This window comes from Panthera tigris, chromosome B1 (genome assembly GCF_018350195.1).
Source record: "Panthera tigris isolate Pti1 chromosome B1, P.tigris_Pti1_mat1.1, whole genome shotgun sequence".
Taxonomy (NCBI): Eukaryota; Metazoa; Chordata; class Mammalia; order Carnivora; family Felidae; genus Panthera; species Panthera tigris.
Window position 1 is genome coordinate 16,131,215 of NC_056663.1, and position 27,018 is coordinate 16,158,232.

The following is a 27,018-nucleotide window of genomic DNA, read 5'->3' on the forward strand; positions in this document are numbered from 1 at the left end:
TCACCATTTGAAATTATATCTGTAAGAGTGACACTTCCTATTCTTGCCTGGAGGGTTTCAGTCACTTTGACACAGAGAAGCACCCTCATTTGTAACTCAGCTTTACAGCTGCAGATAAGGGTTTACTAGACTAACCATTGCTTGTTTATCATAACTTTGTAGTCTCCAGGGAAAAGGGGCCTTGGGTCTATGTGAAGGTGATGATTTAAGTCATTCTGCTTTGAACCTGTCACCATGCTGCTTCATTTCAATTTCATAGACACTCCACGCTTCCCCCAGAATCCCAGAGAACCCGTCTTTTCCTCTGTTTGGGGAGACATCCCATGGTTCTTCTTGCTTATTGAAATGAGTCAGTAAGCCTGATTTTGTTGGGCTTCAGTGACCCTTGGTGGCCTTAAGTTGATGAGGCTGAGACACATAATCATGAAAAAAGGCTACTCAAAATTTTTTTTATATGTATTTTACAAACATTCACATACCTCATCTCCTTAAATACTGTGTGTCTAAAGAGTCAACCAGTGGCAGTAAGGGTTAATATTTGTTGAACTCTCACTGTGGGTGAGGCACTATCCCAAATATTTTAAAGGTGTTATCTCATTTAATCTTCATCAATCTTCTTTTCTATGAGGAAAAATACAGTTATTTTTCTTTTTACAAATGAGGACTTTTGAGAGAAAGCGTAAGTAATTTCTTCAGGGTGACGCAGTAAGTGTCGGAAGCAGGATTTGAACCCAGGCCACCTAGTGCTGGAGCTTGTGTGCTTAACTACTCTGATACACCAAGCTGGGAAACAGCTTCAGCGTAGCTGCTGAAATCACCATGCCTTTATTTCTTCTCAAATGCTTTAACTGAAGTCCCTCTCAATGAAAACATTATCCCTAGCCTAGGACAGAGTAGCCTGTGGCAACTTGAAAAACTACCTGGCAGTGAGAAAGAATGAAATAGGGCCTTTTGTAGCGACATGGATGGAACTGGAGAGTGTTATGCTAAGTGAAATAAGCCATACAGAGAAAGACAGATACCATATGATTTCACTCTTATGTGGATCCTGAGAATCTTAACAGAGGTCCCTGGGGGAGGGGAAGGGGAAGAAAAAGTTAGAGAGGGAGGGAGCCAAACCATAAGAGACTCTTAAAAACAGAATAAACTGTGGGTTGATGGGGGGTGGGAGGGAGGGGGACGGTGGGTGATGGACATTGAGGAGGGCACCTGTTGGGATGAGCACTGGGTGTTGTATGGAAACCGATTTGACAATAAATTTCATATTAAAAAAAAAAGAAAAACATTATTTTTGGGCGCCTGAGTGGCTCAGTCAGTTAAGCATCTGACTTCAGCTCCAGGCCATGATCTTGCGGTTTGTGAGTTCAAGTCCCGCATCGGGTGAGCATGAACCCTGTTTCAGGTGAGCCCTGCTTCTCTCTCTTTCTCTCTCTCTCTCTCTTTGCTCCTTACTCACTTGCACCCCCTCTCTCTCTCTCAAAAAAAAACCCAAAAACATTATTTTCAGGTTTTATTTTTAAAAAACATTTTTATGTATATGGTATTCTAATCTATAATATGTCATTGCTAATTTTAGTATAAAACCTATTTTAAACCATTTACCATATTGTACACCCAAGACTAGGATTTGTTCAGCCTTTAACTCTCATGGGAGTGCCCAAGACAGCTCTAAGATAATGTGGGTTTTTTTTTTTTCTTTTTTTGGACAGAACACAGTGGGGGAGAGGGGCAGAGGGAGAGAAAGAGGGAATCTTAAGCAGGCTCCATGCTCAGCGCAGAGCCTGACATGAGGCTCGATCCCACAACCCTGGGATCATGACCTGAGCTGAAATCAAGAATTGGACACTCAACTGACTGAGCCACCTAGGAGCCCCAACTTTTAAAAAATCTATGTAAGGTGTGTGTAACGAAATTACAGGAGGAGGCTGATATTTGGGGCTGTGTGTGTAAATAACTTAGAAACCAATTCTAATAGAATCCCAAAGCTGTTGTGAACAATTGACAGTAAAAGGCAATAAATGTATATATTACTAAGGTGGTTATTTTGAGGACGAATTTTGTAGCATTTCAGGTCAGTTTGAGACGGTGGGAAGAATTGAAGAATAAAAACCTGTTCTGAGTCTCCACTACTGTAGCTAAGTGTTCAAAATTAAAGAGAGGTGGCATGTTTGGGTGGTTCAGTTGTCCAAGCTTCCGCCTCCTGATTTTGGCTCAGGTCATGATCTCACGGTGATGAGATAGAGCCTCATGTCAGGCTCTGTGCTGACAGTGTGGAGTCTGCTTGTGATTCTCTCTCTCTCTCTCTCTCTCTCTCTCTCTCTCTCTCTCTCTCTCCCTCTCTCTCTCTCTCTTTCCCTGTGCCTCTCCCCCCCACCCACCCCCCCATAAAAACTAAAGAGAAGTGAGGTCATAACTTGGGCAGGGGATAGCTGTCGTCATGTGGCTTTTTCCTTGTCTTTGGGACAAGAGATACTGGAAGTAAGATCTTGCCATAGTTGGGAAAGAGCCAAATCTTATTAGTGGCTTGCTCTTAATATTGGCATTCACAGTATTGTTTTGGAAAAACACATATTATAGCTCTGCATTTCTGATCAAGAGAATGTTCACAAATATCAGTAAGGCCGTGTGCTCCTCTGGATGAAGAAAGCCGAGTGAATGCTAACTATCCCTGAAGAGCTGGCTTCCAGACTACGAAGCCTGTGCCATGAGGGATAGCCAGCATTTGGATATACACTGACCCTTGAAAAACATAGGGTCGGGATGCCAACCCCCCGTGCAGTCAAAAATCTGCATATAACTTTGGGCTCCCCCCAAATTGAATGACTAATACGCTGTTGACTCTGGCAGCCTTACTGGTAGCATGTACACTCAATCAACACATATGTTGTATGTTCTGAGTATCACATATTGTATTCTTACAATAAGCTAGAGAAAAAAATGTTAAGATGATATAAGGAAATGTGGGGCACTTCGGTGGCTCAGTTGGTTGTGTCCAACTTCAACTCAGATCATGATTTCATGGTTTGTGAGTTCGAGCCCCACATTGGGCTCTCTGCTGTCCGCGCAGAGCCTGCTTCGGATCTTCTGTCCTCTGTCTCTGCCCTTCCCCTGCTCATTCTCTCTCTCTCTCTCTCTTTCAAAATAAATAAACAAGCAAAAAAGAAAATATAAGGAAAAGAAAATACATTTGTAGTACTGTACTATTTTGAGAAAACCCTGCCTATAAGCAGACCCACATACTTAAAATGTTGCTCAAAGGTCAACTGTATATAGTGTGTGCTTTTGTTGAGAATGAAAGTCACTCATTTCCCACTTCATCTTTTGGTATCAAGTGAGGGTGAATTTTACAAATTCAGTAATCATCTTCATTTTTTAAAAGGGTCTTTATTTTTGAGAGAGAGACTGAGCACGAGGAGGGCGGGGCAGAGAGAGGGAGGGAACACAGAGCTGGACACGGGGCTCGAACTCTTGAACCACGAGATTATGACCTGAGCTGAAGTTGGGAGGCTTAACTGACTGAGCCACCCAGGCGCCCCTCAATAATCCATCTTCAAATGCCTGTTATGTGTGAGGAGGGTTTGGTGTATATAAAGATGAATTGGTTCTGCATCCTTGGATTTATTCCCCTGCCATCAAGGTGTTAGTAGTCCGGCATAGGAGACCCGTGTGGATACAAATCGCTAAATGTGAAGCAAGGTATTAAGACCAGAAGTGGAGTGCGAAGTGCTAAAGAGTGGGTAGGAGGCTTATGCCGTAGAGGATAGGAATTGGAGAGCTTCAGAGAGGAATGCTATGAACTGACTGTTTTGGAACAAAGAGGATTTCAGCAGATAACGGAGCGAGGTGGTGTGCAAGAGGGAGAAGAAACAGAGCAAAGGCTGGGAGTCAGGAAAGAGCCGAATATGTTAGGGTATTATATGTGGTCTGGTTTGGCAGGAAAACGGTATCCACGAGGGATATAGAAGGCAGTGAGGCTGCAAAGATGACCTGGCATTGACCATGCTTTTATCCTTGGAAAGGACTGAGATGAATAAGCATGAACCCACACTGAATTTTAGGGTAGCAGGAAATGGTTAAGAACATGAACTTTGGAATCAGGAAGCACCCCAGGTTATAATTTTGGCTCTAGTACATAAAAACAATGAGACCTTGAATAGATTTCTTAATCCACCTGAACAAATTCTTCCTCTCTAAAGTGGGGATTAAATGAGATAAAATATCTAAACAGGTACCTGGTACCTGATGAGAGGAATCTATAAATGTTAGCTGGTATTACATAATTTTATGGATTCATTTAAGAAATTGAACTCTTCACTCAAATAGCATGTATTTCTTCAGTACCATTGATGACTCATTTGTTCCAGAGCATGAATCACAAGAATATCGAGAACAGATTGTTCAGAATATTATTTGTACCTGTTTAGTTTTACAGATGTTAACGCATATTAATTTAGCTTCTTGTCTTAGTTTGGGCTGCTGTAACAAAAATACCACAGGCTGGGTGGCTTAAACAACAGACATTTCTCATAGCTCTGGAGGCTGCGAAGTCCAAGATCGAGGGGCTGGATATTGGGTGTCTGGTGAGGGCCGACTTCCTGATTTATAGAGGGCCTTCTTCTCATTGTAACCTCACAAAATGGAAAGAGCTCTCTGGGGTCTGTTTTAATTATAGGCACACATCTCCTTTATGAGAGCACCACTGACAAGGGCTAATCACCTTCCAAAAGTCCCCGCCTCCAAATACCATCACATTGGGGGGGATTAGGCTACAACGTATGGATTTTGGAGGAACAAAACATCCAGTCCGTAGTATTCATTAATATTTACTGAATGCCTGTCCTGTGTTTAGTGCCAAGCTAGGTCATATTGGGGAATACAAGACACAATCCCTGTCTTCAAGTGGCTCATGATTTATTTAGTTGGGGAGAAAAAAGGTAGCATATCTTTCTTATAGACAAAGCTGCAATTTTATTTTAGGCTCAGGTGTGTTATTTCTCAGAGAAGTGTTAGGCCCTGAAAGGACTAGACATACCATTTCTTAAGTTCATAGCACTCTTTGTAGAAATGTGACTCTTTAAAATAGCAATATAAAATAGTAGGTAAATAGGAACTATTATAGAGCAGAAGTAATCTAGTATTTCAGAGAAGAGAAATATTAATGTGAACTAGAAGGAAGTAGCATTGTATGTAAGATCTAGTTAAGTGGACAAGTAAGGAGATTGTTTCTAGAAGGAAACAGCATGAGCAAAAGCCTGGAAAGTCAGTGTGGTTCTGGTTGAATGGCTAAAGTTAGCAACTCAGGAAACAACAGGTGTTGGTGAGGATGCAGAGAAAGGAGAAGCCTCTTACACTGTTGGTTGGAATGCAAACTGGTGCAGCCACTCTCAGAAACAGTATGGGGGTTCCTCAAACAGTTAAAAATAGGACTACCCTATGATCTGGCAGTTGCACTAATAGTTATTTCCCCAAAGGATACAAAAATGCAGATTTGAAGGGGTACATGCACCCCGATGTTTCTAGCGGCATTATCAACAATAGCCAAATTACGGAAAGAGCCCAAATGTCCACTGACTGATGGATAAAGAAGATGTGGCAAATACATACAATGGAATATTACTCAGCCATCAAAAAGAATGAAATCTTGCCATTTTCAATGACATGTGTGGAGCTAGAGACTATTAGGCTAAGTGAAATAAGTCAGAGAAAGACAAACACCATATAATTTCACTTATGTGTGGAATTTAAGAAACAAATGAACATAGGGGTTAAAAAGAGAGGCAAACCAAGAAATAGACTCTTACCTATAGAAAACAAACTGATGGTTACTGGAGGAGAGGTGGGGGGTGGCGGTGGAATAGGCCATGGGGATTAAGGAGGGCACCTGTGATGAGCACTGAGTATTGCATGTAAATGATGATGCCCTAAATTCTACACCTGAACCTAATATTACACTCCGTGTTAGCTAACTAGAATTTAAATAAAAACTTGGGGAGAAAAAAAAGAAACTGCCTTGGTTGAGTCTAGGTTTCCATGGAGGGGGAAAAGAAGCTGGGTTGGATGAGAGAGCTGGTGCCAAGGTGCAGAGCGAATGCAGGCTGGAATGTACAGTTATCACTGAGGGGAGGTCACTGGAGGTGTTGAGCAGGGGAGGGAGGAGATGAGTGGTCTTTTAGGAATGTTTTGACAGGGGGTGCTCAAGATGGTTTGGATGGGAGAAAGGATTGAAGTCAAGAGGACAAGTAGACTAGTTTGTGCAGTGACCCACAGGTGAAAAGGCCTGAGATAGGGTGGTGACAAATGGAAGAATAAGAAAGGAGCTTGTTTGAAGAATCAGAGGACAAGTCAGTAGAGCTTTGAGACTGGTCTTTACTGTTCGGGAAGAGAGCTAAGATAAGATTTTGAGGCTGGAAGGATAGATGCTGGTGCAGGGATGGAGAAGTGAAGAAAGTGTACCGAAGGTAAGTTTAGTTTGGACAGGCTGAGTTAGGTAGGCAGGCATGTAGATAGGTCAATAAATAGAGATAGAGAAGCAGTTTAGAAAATATCTTAAAATGACTCGTAATACTACCAATTGCCCTGCATTTTCCTTTATTTCTCTTTTGGATTATAGCCCTGGTTCATACACCACATATTTACATACCTGAAATCATGAATGTACATACCATTTTGCATTTTAGAATTAGTGTGTCTTTAAAATCTATTTTTATGTGGTTTTTAAAATTATTCATACTATTGACTGAAGTTTTTCCCCTTGGTGTGATCCATCCCCAGAGCTTCCTGAAAGCAGGGGCCATATTGGTGCTGTTCATTCCCGTGTGGCTACAACATAGGCCTATTGAGCCCATAGATTATCTCTTTTCTTTGTAGAAGTTGCTATAATAAGCATGTATATGATTTTTTTTCTGTTTCTGTCAAAATATTTCCTTACGATAAGTTTGTGAGATTAGGACTGCTGTGTGAAAGGACGACTGTCTATTTGCAGGTCACCCGGATAGCAACGCACGAGGATGAGTTTGGGGAAACGTGCTGCACTTGAGTGAAAAGTCAGTGCTTTCCAGTCGTAGAACCTAATTCCGAGGTTAAATTTAAGACTCAGGGAGAGTTAAACTTTGATGATTCCAGGTTTGCGTATGCTTCTTAAAAGCTGTTTCCTCATCCATTCAGTAACTTGAGGGAAAACGCACATAAGGAGCTACTGTTGTGCTTTAACATTATTTGGAGGAATGAAGGCAATTTCATTAGAAGTCTTTATTGATCATTAATTTCCTACCCAGAGGCTCCCATTTGGAAAACATTGGTGAGTGTGGATTTAGCCATGCTTTACGTATGGGGTCTTCAGGGAGCTCTCTATCAGTTGGGATGGCATTGATGGCATTTGGCCATGAGACAAGTTGACTTACAGTGACTTAAACAAGTTAGGGATTGATTTTCCTCATGTAACAAGATATCCTAGGATGAGTAGTCTGGGGGCTGTTATGGCTGGGTGATGTCATTGGAGATCCAAAGTCCTGTCTTAATGTCACCAGCTTTGCCTGTGGCTTTCATCCTCATGGCTGCTGTGCCTTCATCCAGCTGCATCCTTGTTTAATGCAGGAAAACGGAGGGAGGGCAAAGATGAAAGATGGAAAGGGCTTTTCTGTGGAGCCTGTCCCTTTCAAAAGCTTCCCTGGAATCCCCACTCAGCAACTTCTGTTATTTCGTAAGTTAGAGCTACAGTTGACCCTTGAGCGACACTGGTCTGAACGGTTGGGGGTTTTGATTAATGCAGAACAATATTGTAAACGTATTTTCTTAACATTTTCTTTCTTTCTTTCTTTCTTTCTTTCTTTCTTTCTTTCTTTCTTTCTTTCTTTCTTTCTTTCTTTCTTTCTTTCTTTTTTTTTGTTAGCTTTATTATAAGAATACAGTAGGGGTGCCTGGGTGGCTCAGTCGGTTAAGCATCCAACTTCAGCTCAGGTCATGATCTCACCATTCATGGGTTTGAGCCCCGCGTTGGGCTCTGTGCTGACAGCTCAGAGCCTGGAGCCTGCTTCAGATTCTGTGTCTCCCTCTCTCTCTCTCTCTCTCTCTCTCTCTGCCCTCCCCCACTCACGCTCTGTCTCTCTCAAAAATAAACATGAAAAAAAAATAAAATCTTTGAAAAAGAAAAAAATACATCCAGTATATAATCCATCCAGTATATAATACAGTATATGTGTTAACTGCTTATGCCATTAGTAAGGCTTCTTGTCCACAGTAGGCTATTACTGGTTAAGTTTTTGAGGAATCAGAAGTTATACGTGGATTTTCAAGTGCTTGGGGCATTAGCACCTCTAACCTCCACGTTGTTCAATGGCCAGCTGTGTATCCAGTGGCCATTCCTAAATGCTAGGGAGAAGGTTCGTATTTTTAGCTGGGTGCCTTGCTTTCCCTGATAAAACTGGTTAGTGAAGAAGAAAAAGAGGAAGAATGCTGGCAACCAGCAGTGGTGGCCATAGTCTCCAGGTGACATGCTGACAGTGCTCCTAACAGCCTCTCCTTTGAGGTGGGGAAAGGCAAGCACCGATATTTTTATCATACAGGTGAAGGAATAAAAAGATGTGAATTTGTGAGGAGTCCATGAATAGCTATGATATGATGAATTTATGTCTGTCATCTGGATTTTAGTTGAAGAGCCAAAGGACGTGTGAAGCCAGCCAAATGTGGCATTAAATCTTTGGATGCTGCAAAGTTCATGTTCAGAGTGAGAATTAATGTTAAATGGCTTTGTTATGGGCAGACTCTTAGTCAATATAATCAAGGGCTAAGAAACACTCAGGCTAGAGGCTTTTGATTAGGGCAGTACTTGGTAACCATTGTATAGCTCTTAAGAACTTGGGTTCATAAAGACCAGCTGCGTGTGCTCAAAATAGCCACAACTCTAGGGTTAAATCCAGCACTTAACAGTGTGAACTTTTATTTTTCCTGACTCAGAGGGGTTTTCAGTTACACATACGTAAACCTGGTGGAATAATAGTGGAATAATCTATTCCAGTGGTTCCTAACTCTTTCTGTGCATGAGAGTTCCCTGGGGAGCTCAAACAATACTGATGTCGTGGACCCACAGCAGATACTCTGATTCTGTTGGTCGGGAATGGTCTTCTTCTTCTTCTTTTTTTTTTTTTTTAACGTTTATTTATTTTTGAGACAGAGAGAGACAGAGCATGAACGGGGGAGGGTCAGAGAGAGGGAGACACAGAATCCAAAACAGGCTCCAGGCTCTGAGCGGTCAGCACAGAGCCCGACGCGGGGCTCGAACTCACGGACCTCAAGATCATGACCTGAGCCGAAGTCGGCCGCCTAACCGACTGAGCCACCCAGGTGCCCCGGGAATGGTCTTCTAAGTAAGAAGTAATGAGGGAAATCACTAAGGGAGTGGGAGTGGAACTGGATGTGAGAGGATGGCTTTGAGAAGTACGTCAGACAGTACCGTCCAATAGAACTTTCTGCAAGGATGAAAATGTTCTATTTGTGCTGTTCAGTATGGTCTGTGAGGTGCATTTGGCTACTGAGCACTTCAAATGGGGTCATGCAGCTGAGGAACTAAAATTTTAATGAGTTGGCCACCTGTGGCTCAGGGCCACATTATTGGATAGGTCAGGTTCAGAAGGTAGAGTCCATAGGCTACAGTTACCACGTAGGGAGAGGTGGGTAGTGGTGGTGGGTGAAGGAGAAGGAGGAGTTGAGTACAATCGCAAAGTTTCTGTCTTCAGAGAGGAGGCGGGTGGTGATGCTTCTGGTATCGGGAATGAAGTTGGGGGGCGAGTTCATGAGTTTACGTGAAGGTCTCAGCACCTGGCCTGTTGTAAATGCTTAATCACATCTGGGCAGGATTCACGGCTCCTGTGTTTTATTTGATGAGTACAAAGTACAGTCTAAAAGGATCTCTGAAAATAGTATTTTCTTCCTATTCAATCTTTTCTTTTTCTCTCTTTTTAAATATCAGGTATCAAATTGTAGTGGAAATAATCCAAGCAACTACAATTAGCAGCTTTCCCCAGCTGAAGAGGCACAAGGGTAAGAACCGTTTGTTTTCTTCAGCTCTACGTTTTGCCGGTTCTGGAACTCCCCCAGTCTTCTCTCCTGTCAGAATGTTAGCAAGTGTGAGCATTTTTCTGGCTCACATTTAAATATTTCCAATTTATTAGTATAACAGCAGCATTAGAGAAAGTAAGTATAATTTCATGCTAACAAGAACCTTTGTATTTCTGTGTTTCTTTAAACTTTCTTCATCCGTAGTCCTAATTTTTCAGACTGAAATCATTGGGTATATAGTGCTTCTGTTCTGTTTTGAAAGTAAGCATGATTTCATGACTTTTTTCTCATTAAAATTTAATCTAAATATTCGTTAATATTTCTAATTTGAAACGTAATCTTTTTTTTTTAATATTTTTTTTAACGTTTATTTATTTTTGAGACAGAGAGAGACAGAGCATGAACGGGGGAGGGGCAGAGAGAGAGGGAGACACAGAATGGGAAGCAGGCTCCAGGCTCTGAGCCGTCAGCCCAGAGCCTGACGCGGGGCTTGAACTCATGGACCGTGAGATCGTGACCTGAGCTGAAGTCGGATGCTTAACCGACTGAGCCACCCAGGCGCCCCTTGAAACGTAATCTTAGTAGTTATTTAAATGACTCCAGTGAGTTGATATTTTGTAATTTCCTTAACCTTTTTCTTTAGTTAAGATTTATATCTTGTATTCGTGTATTCTTTCCTCCTTCTGGGTTTAAAAAGAAAAAAAAAAGTTCTATGTTTTTCCCATTTGTTTCCCTTCAAATGAAGAGATTTTTACCTAGGCATGATAGTGAGGAATAATTAAGGCGTGAAGCTGGCTTTCAACTCCCTTCTCCTTGGCCTGGGGCTAGCATATCCCCCCTCATAGATATCCTCCTCTCAGAGACCTGTCACTGTCTAGAGTGCAAGTCTTGATCCATAGCTAAGAGGCAGCAAACTCCTTGTTAGGGTAGCCTTGCCATGAAAATCTCCAGGCCCGCTCGAGTCCCATCAGGAAGCAGAGTGTTGAAGGAAGAGTTGGACCAGAGTCTTACAACGTGTGCTTACAGAGGCAACAGGAAGCTTGGCCTGGGGACTTTTCCTTGTGTGTGAGTCACTGGCCGAGATAGGAGCTAGGTAAAAACGAGATGAAGGGACAGACTAGGAAGAGGCACAGATTCTTAATCTCTCTGCCCAGCAAGGAAGATTGTACAAATTTGTTCATTCAAAAAATGTTACTGAACACCAACTGGGTGATGATGATACGGTAGTGGGGAAAAACAAAATCTCTGCATTAAGCTCTTAAGCTGGGAGGCAATCAGAAAATGAGCAAATCAAATAAGCAGCATTTTATTTTTAATGTTTATTTTTTTAAGAGAGAGAGACAGTGAATGTGCAAGCTAGTAGGGGAGAGAGAGAGGGAGAGAGCATCTCAAGCAGGTTCCCCACTGTTAGTACAGAGCCCGATGTGGGGCTTGATCTCATGAATCGTGAGATCATGACCTGAGCAGAAATCAAGTGTCGGATGCTTAGCTGACTGAGTCAACCCAGGCACCCAAGTAAGCAGTATTTTAGATGTGGTGTGTGCCTTGGAGAAAAGGCTGTGAGAGGGGGTGTGTGGCAGGGAGGTCTGGCTCAGCTGGAGGGGGAGGTAGATTTGCATTCAGATGGGTCATCTGGGAAGACCTCCCCCCACTTGGTGACCTGGGAGCAAAGACCTGGGGGCCTGAGGGTATCTGGGGAAGGACAGAAGCAAAACTCTGAGGCAGAAGCATGTGGGGCTTGCTTGAGTCACCTGTGTGGCTAGAAAGGGGTGAATTGGGGGAGAGAAGCCAGACACGAGATGGGAGAGGTGGCACTGGACCCCATTCCAAAGGACCTTACTGGTACTGCTGGGACTTTGGCTTTTAGTCGGCAAGAGGAAGGAAGTCTTTTTTGAGCAAAGGAGGTGTGATCTGATTGATCCCCACGAGGCTGTGGGCTCTGTTCCTCTCCTTTTTTCTTATTGTTCCTGCAGAGAAGATGCTTCATTTCAGGCAGTTATTTTTAAGAGGATAGTAGAGAGGGAATTCTAGTTGCCACCATTATCTTTCCTCAGTGTTCCTCGTTGATACGTGAGTCTAGTCAGCGAGATCCCTTCCTTATTCTGTGGTGTTGTATTAGTTTACTAGGGCCATTGCAAAGTAGCACAGACTGCATGGCTTTGACAACAAAACTTTATTTTCACACTGTTCTGGAGCCTGGAAGTCCGAGGTCAAGGTGTCCGAGGTGTTGGCAGGGTGGTCCCTTCTGAGGACTGTGAGGGAGGGGTCTGTTTTAGCCTCTCCTCTTGGCTTGTAGTTGGCCATCTTCTCTCTGTGCCTTCATATCTTCTTCCTCTGCTCAGGTCTTTGTCTAAATTTCCTGTTCTTGCAAGGACACTACTCGTATTGGATGAGGGCCCACCCTAATGGCCCCATTTTAACTCAATCACCACTGTAAAGACCCTATCTCCAAATAGGGTCACTCTGAGGTACTGGGGGTTAGTATTCATGAATCTGAGGGTGGGAGCGGGAACACAGAGAAGCCCATACAGTTATGTTACTAGCCATTCTCCGCGACACTTCTTCCTTTCATGCCTCATTTTCCATCTAAGCTGCCCTCAGAACTGTCTTGCTCTCAGAAATGTCTCCTTCTATTCAAGCACTGGGGAGAAGGCAAGCAAGCTGAGCTCACTTGGGGCCGTGGAGCTGTTTTCCCTTGGGACAGAAAAGCCCGGAGACTGGTTTACCTCTCTGAGGTCACTGATTAGCAGTGATTATTGTCACTGGTTTTAAATTTATTCACAATTCTCATTGGATAGTCGTGGTTTGTTTGGTTTGGCTGTAAGCCAGAGAATCTCTTCCTTTCTCAAAGTCTAGGACTCTGCTTCTTGTGTATGCACAACTAGCTTGAAACAACCCTTAGGCTTAGAATTTGGGACAAGCCATCTCCATGCCAGGAGCCTTCATTTCATGTTGGGCTCCAGAGGACAGAATGTGTGCCAGCGAACTTTGTGGAGAGAGGCAACTTTGGTTTTGCTTCACAAAGCAAACGCAGACACTTTATGGAGCCACAGGAAGCGTGTAAATGTGAGGAAGTGACTGTGACCAACACAAAGATTTTTATAATCAACTTTCCACTTTAGTCTGTATATCACTAGAAGGTTTTGATAGAATATTTGCATTGTATTTTTATTGAATAATTCCACTAAAAAAGGTGTTGAATATTTTGATAAGTTATTTGAGTTAATAGATTTAAAAAATCTTATAAAAATTCAGTGTTGATAAAATAAATAAAAATGTTCTCCCTAATTATATTCGGGTTATGGTTGATGACGTGGTTAATGATTCCTATTTTTATAATATTTATTTATATTTATGTTCCTATTTTTATAATAAAGCATGTCAGTGTAGTGTCACTGGTCATCGTAGCTCTGACAAGATTAGAGGAACCGTATAGTGCACAGACTCATATAGCTGGAAATAGAAAAATGAAAGCTGATTAGTTATAAAATCTTTCAGAAGTATTTTTGGAGTATTCCGACGAGCAGGGTGAGGCAATGTCTGGGAATGAAGTATTCCAGTCTAGGACCTGGATAATGGTACTGCAAGGAAGGGATTGATAAGGAAGACTATGGAAGGAAAATAGCCTACTTGGTGACTGGTTGGATACGAGAAAGAATCAGATGATGGGACGTTATTGTGCTGGTACAGCCTGCTGACTTTTCACATGAGGAAATGGTTATCTGGAGAAGTTAAAGACCCTAACTTGTAGTCTGCACCTGCTTCTGTCCCTTTGCTTCAGGTTGGTGAGGTGAAGTTTAGGGTAGAGGACAGGACTAGGGCAGCAGTTAGGAGAGCTTGTTCAAGTGAGCTTCTCTTGCTAGCTTCCTAATGAAACCTGGATGTGTCCTTTTATGTCTCTAGGACTCCTTTCTTTTGGTCTTGAGGTTGGGTGCTCTCGACGATCATACAGGGTTTCTCAGTGAAGACACTGAAAGAGTCAGGGAATGTGTATGAGGGACTGGTCTCGGGTGTTTTGGGTTTGCAGGGATAGCAGGATAGAAAAGTACCTGTTCGGCATTTGTAAGCTGGGATTCACACCGTGGAGAAAGAGCGCAGCCCTGCAGAAACATATTTGCATGTTACCAGTATAGAGGTGATAGTTAATAGTCTCCTTTTATCCTGTCTCCAAGTCAAGTATCCTTGCAGAGCCGATGCGGTGTTCTCCGTTATTGGAGGAGAATAGCGTATACCAGTCTGAAGTGACTTCTCCGAATTCATAATATCATCTGCTGTCTCACTGTTTAAATTCATTATGTAGGTGGCTTCCATTTTAAAGAATTAGGTTGCTGTAATTTAAGTGCACTTTTTTTTTTAATGAAAAAGGAAGATCAAATTTAGCATCCCCATTGTCCTTACTTTTTCTTTAATCAGTAACATATTGAGTCTTATAGGAAGTAGGTTTTTAAATTTTTTTAATGTTTGGGGTTTTTTTTTTTTTTGAGAGAGAAAGGGAGATAGCGTGAGCTGGGGAGGGGCAGAGAGAGAGGGAGACACAGAAAGTGAAGCAGGCTCCAGGCTCTGAGCTGTCAGCACAGAACCTGACATGGGGCCTGAAGTCACAAACTACGAGTTCATGATCTGAACCAAAGTTGGATGCTTAACTGAGCCACCCCAGGTGCCCCAGAAGTAGTTCTTTTTTGTCTGTAAGATTTGGAGTTTTGATATGTGGCTGGCAGATAAAAGGTTACTTTAAAAACTGGTTCCAGATAGTAATGATATCATTCCTCAACTTGATCTTTAATGTATTTCAAATAAATTTGTGTGTTTATTTTCTTCCCTGTAAAAATCGTTAAGGAAAGTTAAAGTTTTAGCGTTAGAAGTCTCCCCAAAACGTAATTGTTGAGTCGTTTTTAGAGATCTTTGCATTTTAGGGATAGTGTGATCTAGTAAAAATACTCTCAGACAAAGAATCAGGGGAAAACCTCGGTCTTTATGTGAAGCTTTTGACTTAAGCCCCACCTGTCTACACTGTTTTCTTAAATTTGGAAAATCAGCCTGTGCTCATTTTATATCTGACAGTGACCATGTAGCAGTGCCACCAGGTTGTGTGTGCAGTTGTAAGCACTTTCATTCCCAGTGCCGTTTCTCCTTCTTGCCACGTTACTTTTGTGGGTGGGAAAGTGAAGAATTTAAAAAAAAGAATGCACAGATAGAAGATCCTAAGAATACTTAGGATTCAACTTAGAGATGGGAACTTTATTTATGAATGTATGTATGTATTTATGTATTTATGAATGTATACATATATATATCACTATATATATATACTATATATATATATGTACTATAAATGTAGTTTTGTTGTTCCATATAAAGCTATTTCTGGCAAGTCTTTTTCAGTCACAATCATTGACAATTAAGAAATGTTTTGCAATTGCAAAAATACTTTGAAGATTTAAGGAAAAAATTGCTGTATAACAGGTTGGGAGAAATTACCTGATTATGTGCCCTCTGAAACCTTAAGGAGCCAATCAGCTAACTCAGGATGACAGAGGAAGGCCTGGGGACCGCTTTGCTTTGTATATTCAGGAAGGTTCAAAATAAGGCTTTTGAGGCTTCAGCAAGCTCCAGCCAATCCACATAAACTTCTGCATGTGTTTTAGATTCACTGTAGATTAGTGTATCATAAACGAGGAGCAAATTACTCTCCTTAATGAGGTAGAAATTTTAATTTGATTTTTGATGGCTCTTTTGGGGGGAGATTTTTATATTTTCAAGAAGTAAGGTATCAAATAATTTTTAACATCTTAACAGTGCTTCAGCAGTTTAATTGCTGATACGATTCTAGGGAAAATAAGTCCTAGAAATAAAAAAAAATTATGTTATGGAACTCATCTCCTTGTCTTGTGGATACGAAAATTATATTAGGTATAATTAGGGAAAAAGGTCTTAGAGAAAACTTACAGATACGGAACAATTTGAAACAATTAGTCTCAGAAGGTTTAGTTTACTCACAAAATTTTCTTACCTCTGACCTTATTTTATCATTGATCCTGGCCAAATGTATTGATTTACTAAAGCCTAAATCTTACCCACTAATAACCTCAACTGCTTGTTGGTCATGGAATTTGGGAAGTTTAGCTGAGTTCAGCTAGCTAACTTCAGTGAACTTTTTTTCAGTCTTCATTTTCTTTGACCGTTTGGTGCATTTGACATTGTTGGAGTTCCTCAGTGTTTGTTTCTAACCCTCTCATTATTTTATACCTGTGTGGTCCAATATAAGAGCTATTAGCCATATGTGGTTATTCAAGTTTAAATTAAAGGTAAATCCAGATTTAAAACCCAGTTCTTCAGTCATGCAAGCCACATTTCAAGTGTTCAGTAACCCCTGAAGTCGTTGTTGCACTATATGCTAACTAACTTGGATGTAAATTAAAAAAAAAAAAAAAAAAAAGGCAAGTGTTCAGTAACCATCTGTGGCTACCATATTGGATAGTACAGAACGAACATTTCCATCACCACACAAGTTCTTTTTTTTTTTTTTTTGAGTTTATTATTTATTTTGAGAGAGAGAGAGCGTGCAAGCAGGCTGTGCACTGTTAGTGTGGAGCCCGATGTGGGGCTCGAACTTACAAATCAAGATCATGACCTGAGCCAGAATCAAGAGTTGGATGCTTAACCAACTGAGCCACCCAGGTGCCCCCATCACCACAGAAGTTCTGCTAGGTAGCAGTGCCTATACCCATTCCCAGGCTGGTCTTCTCTTTCCTTTATCTATATGCTGATAAATCTCCAAATTTCCATCTACAGAACCTCTCTGCTCTACTTACTACTGCTTACTCAGTATTTTTATTTGAGTATCTTAAAGGCATTTCCAAATGAAAATGTGCAAATCAGGGGTGCCTGGGTGGCTCAGTCAGTTAAGCACCCAACTTTGCTGAGGTCATGATTTCACAGTTCATGGGTTTGAGCCCCACATCGGGCTCTGTGCTGGCAGCTCAGAGCCTGGAGCCTGCTTCAGATTGTGTGTCTTCCTCTCTCTGCCCCTCACCCACTCACACTCTCTGTCTCAAAAAAATAAACATTAAAAATTTTTTTTAAAAAATGTGCAAATCAAAGTACCACATAACTGGTCATCCTCTTAGTTTCTTAGTCTCAGTGAATGATATCATCACCCATCCATATGTCATAAACCTTGAAGTCATCTTTGTTCATTCCTTCTTCATCGTATACAATGACTAGTCCATTATCATCACAAAGTTTGACCTTCACAATATATCTCAACTCTGTTCTCTTTTTCTAAACCACCATCTTCCACCACTAGTCTCTCTTGAGCTATGGTAATAGCTTAATTGGTCTCCTTATATCTATGCCTGCCCCATTTGATATATTTTTCATACTGACGTCACATGATTAAAAAAAAACATGCAGATATCCTCATGTCACCTCCATGCTTAAAACCCTTCATTGTCTTTTCATTGTTCTTAGATGTGAAATCTGCAAGGTCCTGCTTGCTCTGGTCCCTGTTACTGTCTTCAGCCTTATCTCTTGCTGTTCTACTCCCTCTTATTGTAGTCTAGCCACACTAATGTTTCTATTTCCTCAACTCACTGTGATTCATCCTGCCTCATATTCTTTGCCTGTTTTGCTGATTCTTCTTGGAATGCTACCCTACTCTCAATCTCACTCTGTCTAGGTAGCTCCTACTTATCTTTATATTTTATCTTGAATTTCTCTTCTCTGATCACAACCCCACTTCCCCTGATTCTGGGTAGGTGAGACAACTCCTGAGTTTTTACCAGTAGAGAAGGGTATACTCTGAAGGAAGTCTTAATCACCAGAGGTAGGTCTTGAGTCATTCAACAAACTGTGTTTTGAATGCCATTATGTGTTAGGTACAGCTGTGCAATGAAAAAAACTGTCTCTGACCTCAAGGAGATCATAGTCTAACAAGGAGACAGGTAGACACACATACAAACTTAGAGTACCATTTGATAAATGCAGTGAGCGTTGCATGTTCAGGGTTTAGTTGTGGCACAGATGTGCAGAACAGTCCGCTCTACCTGGAACAGGTGGTCAAGAAAGACTTTTTCTTTAGCAGAGTTGAGCTGGAATAATTGAGTGGCTCTCATTTCCTTCTGGGCTTGTCAGGTGGATGTGGGTAGATGGTACCACATGTCCACAAAGAAGATAGTTGTGGAATGGCCTCCTGTGTATAAGCCATGTCAAGGGAGATACTGTGCTGGTGCTTGGCATGTAATGAAGAGACAAGGCTTGATAGGAAGACAGGAGCCAATACTAAAGATGCTTGTAAGCTATCCTAAGAAGTTTGGACTTAATCCTGTAGAGCAGTGGTTCTCAAACTATAGTGTGCGTCCCAGTCACCTGGAGGGCTTGTTACAATGCGGATTCCTGGACCCTACCCCAAAGTTTCTGACGTGGGGCTCGATCTCACAAACTGTGAGATCATGACCTGAGCCAAAAAAAAAAAAAATCCAGAGTTGAATGCTTAACCAACTGAGCCACCCAGGTGCCCTAAGATCCGTAACTTCTACCATGTAAAGAAATGGCAAAAACATAGTCATCTGCACCCTGGAAGAGGGCTTTCACCAGGACCTGGCCATGCCGGTACCCTCATCTTGAATTACCAGTCTCCAGGGGTATGAGAAGAAATTTCTGTTGTTGATAGCCACCTAGTCTGTGGTGTTTGTTATAGGTGCCTGAATGAACTAAGACACTGGTCAAGTATAGAAATTCTAAGTAATATGGGGACACGGGCTAAACTTTCCCTACAGTTTGGTGGGAATAAGTCCAGTATTTCAGCTCCCTTTTTAAAGCCTTCTTTTCTGTTCTGAATCCTGAAATGTTATTAAGAATAGTTAAGGTGATTCAAGAGTGGTGATTGCTCAGTTGACTACAACAAAGGATGTGATGTTGATTTGAGTCTACCAGAAACTGCTAAATATAAATAGTACACCCTTGGGAGTGATGCTCATAGTATAGATGGGGAGGCTTTGGTCAAGTTGTTCATCTTCTTTAGGGTACAAGTAAACAGTTTCAAAATTGAATATATCAAGCAGAACTGTAGAAGAACTTCAGAACATATTAAATGTGTATATGGACACAGAATTGCTGATAAGAACCATAATGGTTTCCATTAGGAATTATTTTAAAAGATAATATGTACCTTCTTTGTCTGATTTGGTATTTAAAGGTGTCTCTGCCTGAAAGAGGGTAGCTAATTTGTAGACTCTAATGGACTTCTCAGGGTCCTTTCTTGTGCTTTGATGTGATCTGATTTTTGAGCATTGCTGTAATCTGATACAAATGGCTCCTAATTTCTGAATTGCCTGACCTTAGAAGATGCCCCAGCCCATTGCCACAGCGGCTCTCCTGCTGTGAGTACGGCAGCCTCTAGTTCCTGCTATCCCTTGGCCAGCATCCTGCCAGGCCCCCTGGCCCCCACCCGTTCTTGGCCTCAAAGGATGAAGGGCTCAGGGCACGTCCACTACTCTCTCTGTAGTCTCCCAACACTGTAGGAGTCTTTCCACCTCCGTACCCCAAGAAAACTTTAATCCTCGCATATTCTAACAGCCACATTTACACAAATGAAGTTCAGGCTCAGCGATAGTAAGCAACATACCCTGTGTAACTAGAACTAGTTAGTCACACACAGATTTGGAACTTCAACTCGGGTCTCCTAATTTTTACTCCTGGTCTCTTCCCACCATGCTGCTTATTCACAAAGGTAGATGTTATGAAAGTCCTGGTAAAAGCTTACAAATTATTGGGCCAGATCTGTGTTCTAAGTATGTGTCTTGTACCTGTTCAACTCATGGCTCCAATTTGGGAGCAGGACTCTCCTGGTAATTTACTGTGTGGATATAGTTGATACGACACTACTTTAAAAACGTATCGCAAGCATGTTGGAGGACCTTAAGCCAAAGGAAGTACTACAAGTTTCGGTACTTGAGACATTTAAAGGGAGGAAGTAGAAAGTGTGCTGTAAGCATGTCTGACCAGGCTGGGCAAGGTCAAACTACAAGATCTCTGTAGTCTTCTCCCATGATAACGTGAGTGGTTCCGCCATCAGCTCCTGCTATGATTTCTGCTTACTCCTCAAGTACTCTTTCTACTAAAGTGGAGTGACACTTCAGACTATGAAATCCGGGTGTTCGGTATGATAAGAAAATCCCATTTGTTCTTTTTGAAAAAGAACATACTGGCCTCAAGTTGAAAAGTAAGATAAATATGTGTGTATATATATGTACTGATTGATTGTTCGTTTGTTCTCGGGCAGCTTTTGAGGTGGTTTTCAGATCATTTTGAAGAAGTTTGTGATGATTAGTGACTGCTGAGAACTGGTGTCAGTTTCGTGTTAAGAAATCAAGCACCATTTTTCATTTTGAAACTTGACCAGGCCCTAGGTAAATACATACCTGTTTCTTGAACCCACCTCTCAAGGGAGTTTCTTAAAACTTGTATTTACGGGGTGCTGGGGTGGCTCAGTCAGTTAAGTGTCTGACTTCGGCTCAGGTCATGATCTCACGGTTCCTGAGTTGGAGCCCTGTGTCAGGCTGTGTGCTGACAGCTCAGAGCCTGGAGCCTGCTTCGGATTCTGTGTTTCCCTCTCTCTCTGCCCCTCCCCCCAAATAAATAAACATTAAAAAAAAAAAAGAAGAAAGAAAAAACCCTTGCATTTAAGGGCACCTGGGTGGCTCAGTTGGTTAAGTGATTGACTTTGGCTCACGTCATGATCTCAGGGTTTGTGAGTTTGAGCCCTGAGTTGGGCTGTGTGCTGACAGCTCAGAGCCTGGGGCCTGCTTCGCATTCTGTGTCTCCCTTTCTCTCTGCCCCTCCCCTGGTTGTTTTCTCTCTCTCTCTCTCTCAAAAACAAACTTAAAAAAAAAAAAAAACAACTTGTATTTACATGTACAGTGAAGACTCAAAGGATTGTTCATCTGTGGACACAAGTTGAGGAATAGAGGCCCAACATTTTCCAGTGAGGAGCTCCCTTAATTCTTTACGTTGAGGGCCTGAGGGGGCATGAGGAGGCCTGTTCATCCTGGGGAGGAGAACCACATGCTGGGGAGTCAGGGGAAGGGGTGAGTGTGCAGCCTTGTCTACTTTACTGTCACAGAGTTTATACCTCTATATTAGTACTTCTCTGTAGGGTGGAGGTGCAAGGCACAATTTTGTCCCCAGGGTGCCTAGGGCATTTGGTCGCGTGCAGCGACCTTACTGGTTGTCCCGTCTGGGGGAAGGGATGCTACTGGCATCTAGTGGTAGAGGCCAAGAATGCTGCTCTACACAGGACAGCCCCCACAAGACAAATTTACCCAGCCCCAAATGTCTCTCGTGTCCAGGATGAGAAACCCTGCTCTGTTATCCCCTGAATCCCCCAACCAACCTGCTGAGAGTGCTGCTGTTAGGAGATGCCTTGGGATTTGGTAGCGTGCCGGGAGAGGAGAAACAATACTCTGCTCCTGACATTGTCTAGTACCTGAAAAAATAAAATGGTGCCATTTCAATCCATTTATGCTTGTGCTATTTCTGGAGTTGTTGGTTTGCACGGTAAATGACTGCACTCTCTCCTTTGCCTCCTTAGGAACAGTGCTGAATAGTTCTCCCTGGTGTTTGTATTTTACTGTAAGACACTCTCACTTCCTTAAGGAAGAACTATATCACGGGCAGAAGGTTTAAAGCAAAAAGCAGTGCTATGCTGTTGGCCATAGGTCTACTGTGATGTCTCTGTAGCCAAAATTGTTCACCTAACGTCTAAGCCAAATTTCTCTTTGAGCAAAGGAACCCAGTGAACCCGTTTTCTTTTGTTCTGACTTCACTAAAATCTGGACTATCCAGAAGGAAGAACAGTAAATATTCATAACTAATTGCTTTAGAATACTCTGTCACTTGTATATTCATCTTGGCACCAGTTTAAAAGAGCCGCTACCAACCATTGTTTCACCCGTCACTGTTTATCTCCCTGGCTTTCTTTTTTAAGCTAGATCAAACAGTTGTGTGATTAACCGATTTGTAACGATGCACAGCGTGCAGCTAACGCTCTACAGAGAAGCAGCTACATGAATCTGATTTGAGCGGGGCCACAGCGTATTGTCGCGAACCCACTTGCCTATACTTTTCTCGGCCTGGATATTTCCGGGCTGAATGGGTTTTCAGGTCACAAAGCATATTCATCCGCGTCGCGGATTTACAAGGATCTTTGTGCCACAGACACATGGGCTGCATGAGGTCCATGTTAGTCATTTAGCCCTGAACGTGGCATTGGTTTTCTGAGGCAAAAATAAACAGAATTTTCTAAGCAACAAGCTGCTGTTGAATTTGTTAGCAACAAGCTTTGTGATCAGACAATGGCATTGTATCGCCCTTTAACAAACAAGAACGTATTCACGTGAGCAGGCGACATTCAAGTAGAACATAAAAATATTCTTCTCAGCCCTGCAGCTGGGTTTTAGATGGTTTATTCTCCTTCTTTCTTCCTTCTCTTTGGAGTTTGCTTCTAGTTTTTGTGCTTTTAGAAAGGCTTTTATGTTTTCTTAGGAGAAGAATGTGGTTGTTGATAAATGTGTGTCAGTTTCTTGCTATATATGTCTCTTTAATAGCCTATTTTAACCCCAAATTAAAATTGTGGTCTAGATTTATTTTATAAAAGGAAGTTCTTTAGTTCCCAAACTTAAGAGTATTTTAAATATGTATCAAATTGAGACTTTAAAGATACATGTTTTAAAAATGAAAACTTTTTTTCTGAAAATGTGACTGTCCCGAGCATGTATTTCTTTAGGCATACACACAAAGCATCCTAGTTTGTGACAGACTAATTTGGGGAAAGACTTACATTTACCTTTATCTTCCCACTAAGGGGACTCTGCCACTAAGGGGACTCAAATATTATTTAAGTATTTGATGATGATGATGATGATGATGATGATGATGATGAAGAAGAAGAATGTTGAGTTACTAAGTTCTTTGGTTAGGGCCTGTCAGCCAAGCGTAGGACAAGTTGACAAAATATCCCCTCAGCACACATACAGAAAAGTCATCCTATAATATCAGACAGACCCTCTGGAACAAGGCCGTCTGTTGACCTGAAGTCTACCTGTTACCCTCTGTGCTAAGTACTGGCAAAAGCTGCTTCTGAAAGATCACATGTTTTGTGGTACTCTTCTAGGTCTTTTCAGTTACTTGTTCAGCCTGCCTTGGTACTGTTTCAGGCATTTGCACACATTGACTGAGTGGAACATGGGAGAGGTAATAGTGATTGTCCTAGGGAATTGATGGTCTCTGCTGAGTTCTATAGAACATTACTTAGACTCCACATTAAGAGGCACCAAGAAGCAGTACACAGACTCCCTTCTTTTATTGTGGGTACTTCTGATCTAAGCCAAGCACATTCTGACCCACCTGCAGAAGGCTGATCTGACCTGCCTAGGAATATTTATATCTATCGAGTGCTCACCTTGGCCCTGAACATGGCCCTGAACATTGCCTAAAACAATCTCACTGTTTCCGAAGGGAGTTTGCTCTTGTGCTTTCCACAGGGGATTTCATACTCCCCTCGCTTTCCACAGGCCTCTGACCACTCACCCTTTTTACTTACCTCACTCTCAGCAGATAACCTTACTACTTTGGGGAAACAGAGACCATGTGAGGGGAACCGCCCCAGCTTCTAGGCACCAGAATACAAACTTGCTTTATGTACACCTTCTCTTCTGTCTTCCATGTTACTGTAGTGGCCTTTTTCCAAAGCTGATCTATTTGCTTGTCTTCTGGATGCCACTCCCCATCTGTCACCTCACCTCTCTCTCCTCTCTCTCTCTTAACTCTTAACTCTCTCTCTCTTAAATGAGCATTAAAACCAGCTCATCTCTCCCCCATTAACAACAACAACAACAACAAGCCTTCCTTCAACCCAGCCCTGCCTTTATGTTGTGTATGCAAAGCCAGTCCATTTTCCACAAGGAAATGACTAAATGCTTAGTCATGTTTAAAAATCAATTTTGTGTAAGTTTTTTTGCTTTTACTTGAAATTATATAATGCCAACATAAGGAAACCTGCCATCGTAAATGTTTTTAAATTAAACCTTAAAAAATTCTTGCTGAGACCACATAACTCCTAAGTGTCAGAGCCCGGATTCTAATGTAAGTCTGATTCCAGACTCTACTGAAAACTTTCCACTGTATTTGACATGGAGGTCACTAGTGATCTTGGCAACGGCAGATTTGGTGGAGAGGAGGAGTAGAAACCATGTTGTTGGAGTAAACTGAAGAATGGGAGGTGAGAATGCTATTTCTCTCCTTTAGGGGCCAAGTTCTAGAGAAGCATAATACCTGAAACATAGTAAGCACTTAGCAAAATGTTAGCTATTTTGTTGACCTCTCAGTAATACTGGACACAGCTCACTTGTTCCTTCAGCAAACATTTGCTGAGCTCCACTGTGTTACCAGGCATTGTTATAGGTGCTGGAGGCACAGTAGTGTATAAATAAACAAAATGCCGACCTTCAGAGGATCTACTTACAGGATAAATAAGTCAAATAGAAGTGTGATGATACGTGCTATGGAGAAAGTAAAGCAGAGCGGGAGAAAGGCAGTGTTATAGGGTGGGGGTTGCTGTTAGAAATAGGGTGCCCAGGGAGGCGCTTCCCTGAGACCTGAACTGAGGGTCTGAAGGAGGTAGGAGTGAGCCATGCAGATCCGTGGGGGATGGAAGGGTCACACTGAGAGGAGGCATAAAACAGCCCTGAGCAGGGAACCACCCAGGGTGGTCAGGAAGCTAGTTACCAGAGACCACGTGTTACGTGATTCCATTACATGAAGTCTCCAGAATGGGCAAATCCATAGAGGAAGCCCCATAAAGATGCCTAGGGCTGAGAGGGTTGGGGTGACTAATGGGTACCTCGCTTCTTTTGGGGGTGATGAAAGTATTCAAAAAAGTGTGGTGATGGTGGCATAGTCTGTAAATACGCTAAATGCAGTTAAATTTACACTTTAAATAGAATTGTATGTGAAGTATATGTCAACAAAGCTGTTATTTTAAAAAGGAGGGAACCGCAAGGAAGCTGGTGTGGCTGACTGTGGAGAGTAGGAGGGGATGAGCCTGGAGAGTGTAGGGCCTTAGAGCCCCTTAAAGGTGCTTTGCCTTTTGCTGCAGGTGAAATGGGGGTCTGGGGGAGGTTTCTGAGCACAGGAATGATGTGATTGCGTTGATGTTTTTCTGTTTTTTGTTTTTAATTTTTTTAATGTTTATTTATTTGTGAGAGAGACAGAGTATGAGTGGGGAAGGGGCAGAGAGAGGGAGACACAGAATCAGAAGCAGGCTCCCAGGCTCCGAGCTGTCAGTGCAGAGTCCGATGCAGGGCTCGAACGCACAAACCGTGAGATCATGACCTGAGCAGAAGTTGGATGCTTAACCGACTGAGCCTCCCAGGTGCCCCTGGGTTGATGTTTTAATAGGTTTGCCTTGGCTGCTGTGCTGAGATAAAGACTGGAGGGGAGGTGAAGGTGGAAGCGTGCTGACCAGTTAGGAGGCTCTGCAGTAACAGACAAGAAATACTGTTTCTCCTGTTTTGCTGACATTCTTTCTCCGTAAACCGCACTCTCACATTTACCTTCTATCTCTCCTTCACCAGCTCATTTGCCAGCTTCTTTTCTTCTTTCTCGCCATTAAATATAGGGTTTATTTAGATTATGTACTGGGACCATTTTAGTTCTTCCTGGGTTGTCTCTACTCCCGCAACTTCAGCTACCGTCAAGTGCTGAACGCTTCTGAACTCCACACCTTATGTCTCTGCTTAGGTAGCCAAATGCCTTTAATTTGCCTGTTGTCTGCTGTGTAACAAACCACCCTAAAGTGCAGTGTCTTAAACAGCAGGTACTTCTTCTGCACCCGAATTGGCGGTTTTAGCAGGTTCGGCAGGAGTGGCTCTTCTCTCTTGACTGTGGCTGGACGGTTCACCTTTAGGATGGTGTATGCACACGGAGCCAGGGTGCCACTGGATGTGGGCTGAGGTCCTAGCCAGGGCTGTGGTCTTGGGGGGGGCCTCTCCGTGGAGATCTCTCCATTGACCACTCAGGCGTCCTCAAAGCGTGGAGGCCTCATGGCTGCTGGATGACTTTACCAAGCGGCTCAGGGCTCCAGGTCAGTGGCCTTTTACAGTCTAGCTTTAGAAGTCATCACCTCACTTACTCCATAATCACAAACCCACCCAGATTCGAGAAAAGGGAGCACATATCTTACTTCTCAGAGGGAGATTGTCGAAGTGACACAGTAAAAAGAGTAAGTAAGATGAAAGACCTTATCGTGACCACCTTTGCCAAATATCATCTGCCACATCATAAACCTGCTTTTCCTGTAATGTTCCCTGGTTCATAATTGGCCCCACCACCTCCATGGCTGCTCATGGCAGAAACTTGGGAGCCGTCTTTGATACTTCTGTTTTCTTTACATTGCTCAGCCACTGTCCTCTTTGCTGTCACAGGGTCCTGTTCTCTATAAATCATCCTCAGATGCTTCCAGTCTTCTCTCCTGCCATTGCCATGACCTGGGTTTAGGCCACTATCTCCCTCCTTGGCTACTCCAACTGGTTTCTCTACCTGCAGTCTTTTACCTTCAATTATTTTTTTTATCCTTGCTGTATAATCTTTAAAAAATATAAATCCATTTATGACCTACTCTTGCTTAAAACCCATTAGAAGCCGCTCAGTGCTATTGAACTGAAGGCTGAAGTTATTTCTATGGGCTAAACAGCTTTATGTCGTCTGGCTCCTGCCTCCTCCAGATTCACTTTGGATCTCTAGCTTCCCTTGCACCTGCTTCACGGGCCCTTGCAGTTCCTCCAAAGCTCTCTCTTTCCTGCTTCAGGGCATTCGCTTTCATATTTGCTGCTCCCTCTGTCTGCCACACTCCACTCCTTTTTCATTTTGTTTGAATGTAATTTGCTTAGGGAAACCTGGCTTAGAAGC

General features: G+C 42.4%; 1 protein-coding gene across 11 annotated transcripts in view; it reads left to right on the plus strand.

The window, feature by feature from the left end:
* Positions 1–27,018, plus strand: part of SNX25 (sorting nexin 25) — a 134,075-nt gene that overhangs the window by 59,925 nt on the left and 47,132 nt on the right. For 10 of the 11 annotated variants that reach the window (XR_006216501.1, XR_006216502.1, XR_006216500.1 and 7 more), the window contains exon 6: positions 9,965–10,035. The exons of the other annotated variant lie outside the window; for it this stretch is intronic. Coding sequence is in view for 3 of the 10 variants with exons in the window: in XM_042982981.1 (XP_042838915.1) it covers positions 9,965–10,035 (71 nt within the window). In the remaining 7 variants the exon portion in view is untranslated. The remainder of the gene's footprint in view (positions 1–9,964; positions 10,036–27,018) is intronic. 11 annotated transcript variants of the gene reach the window in all.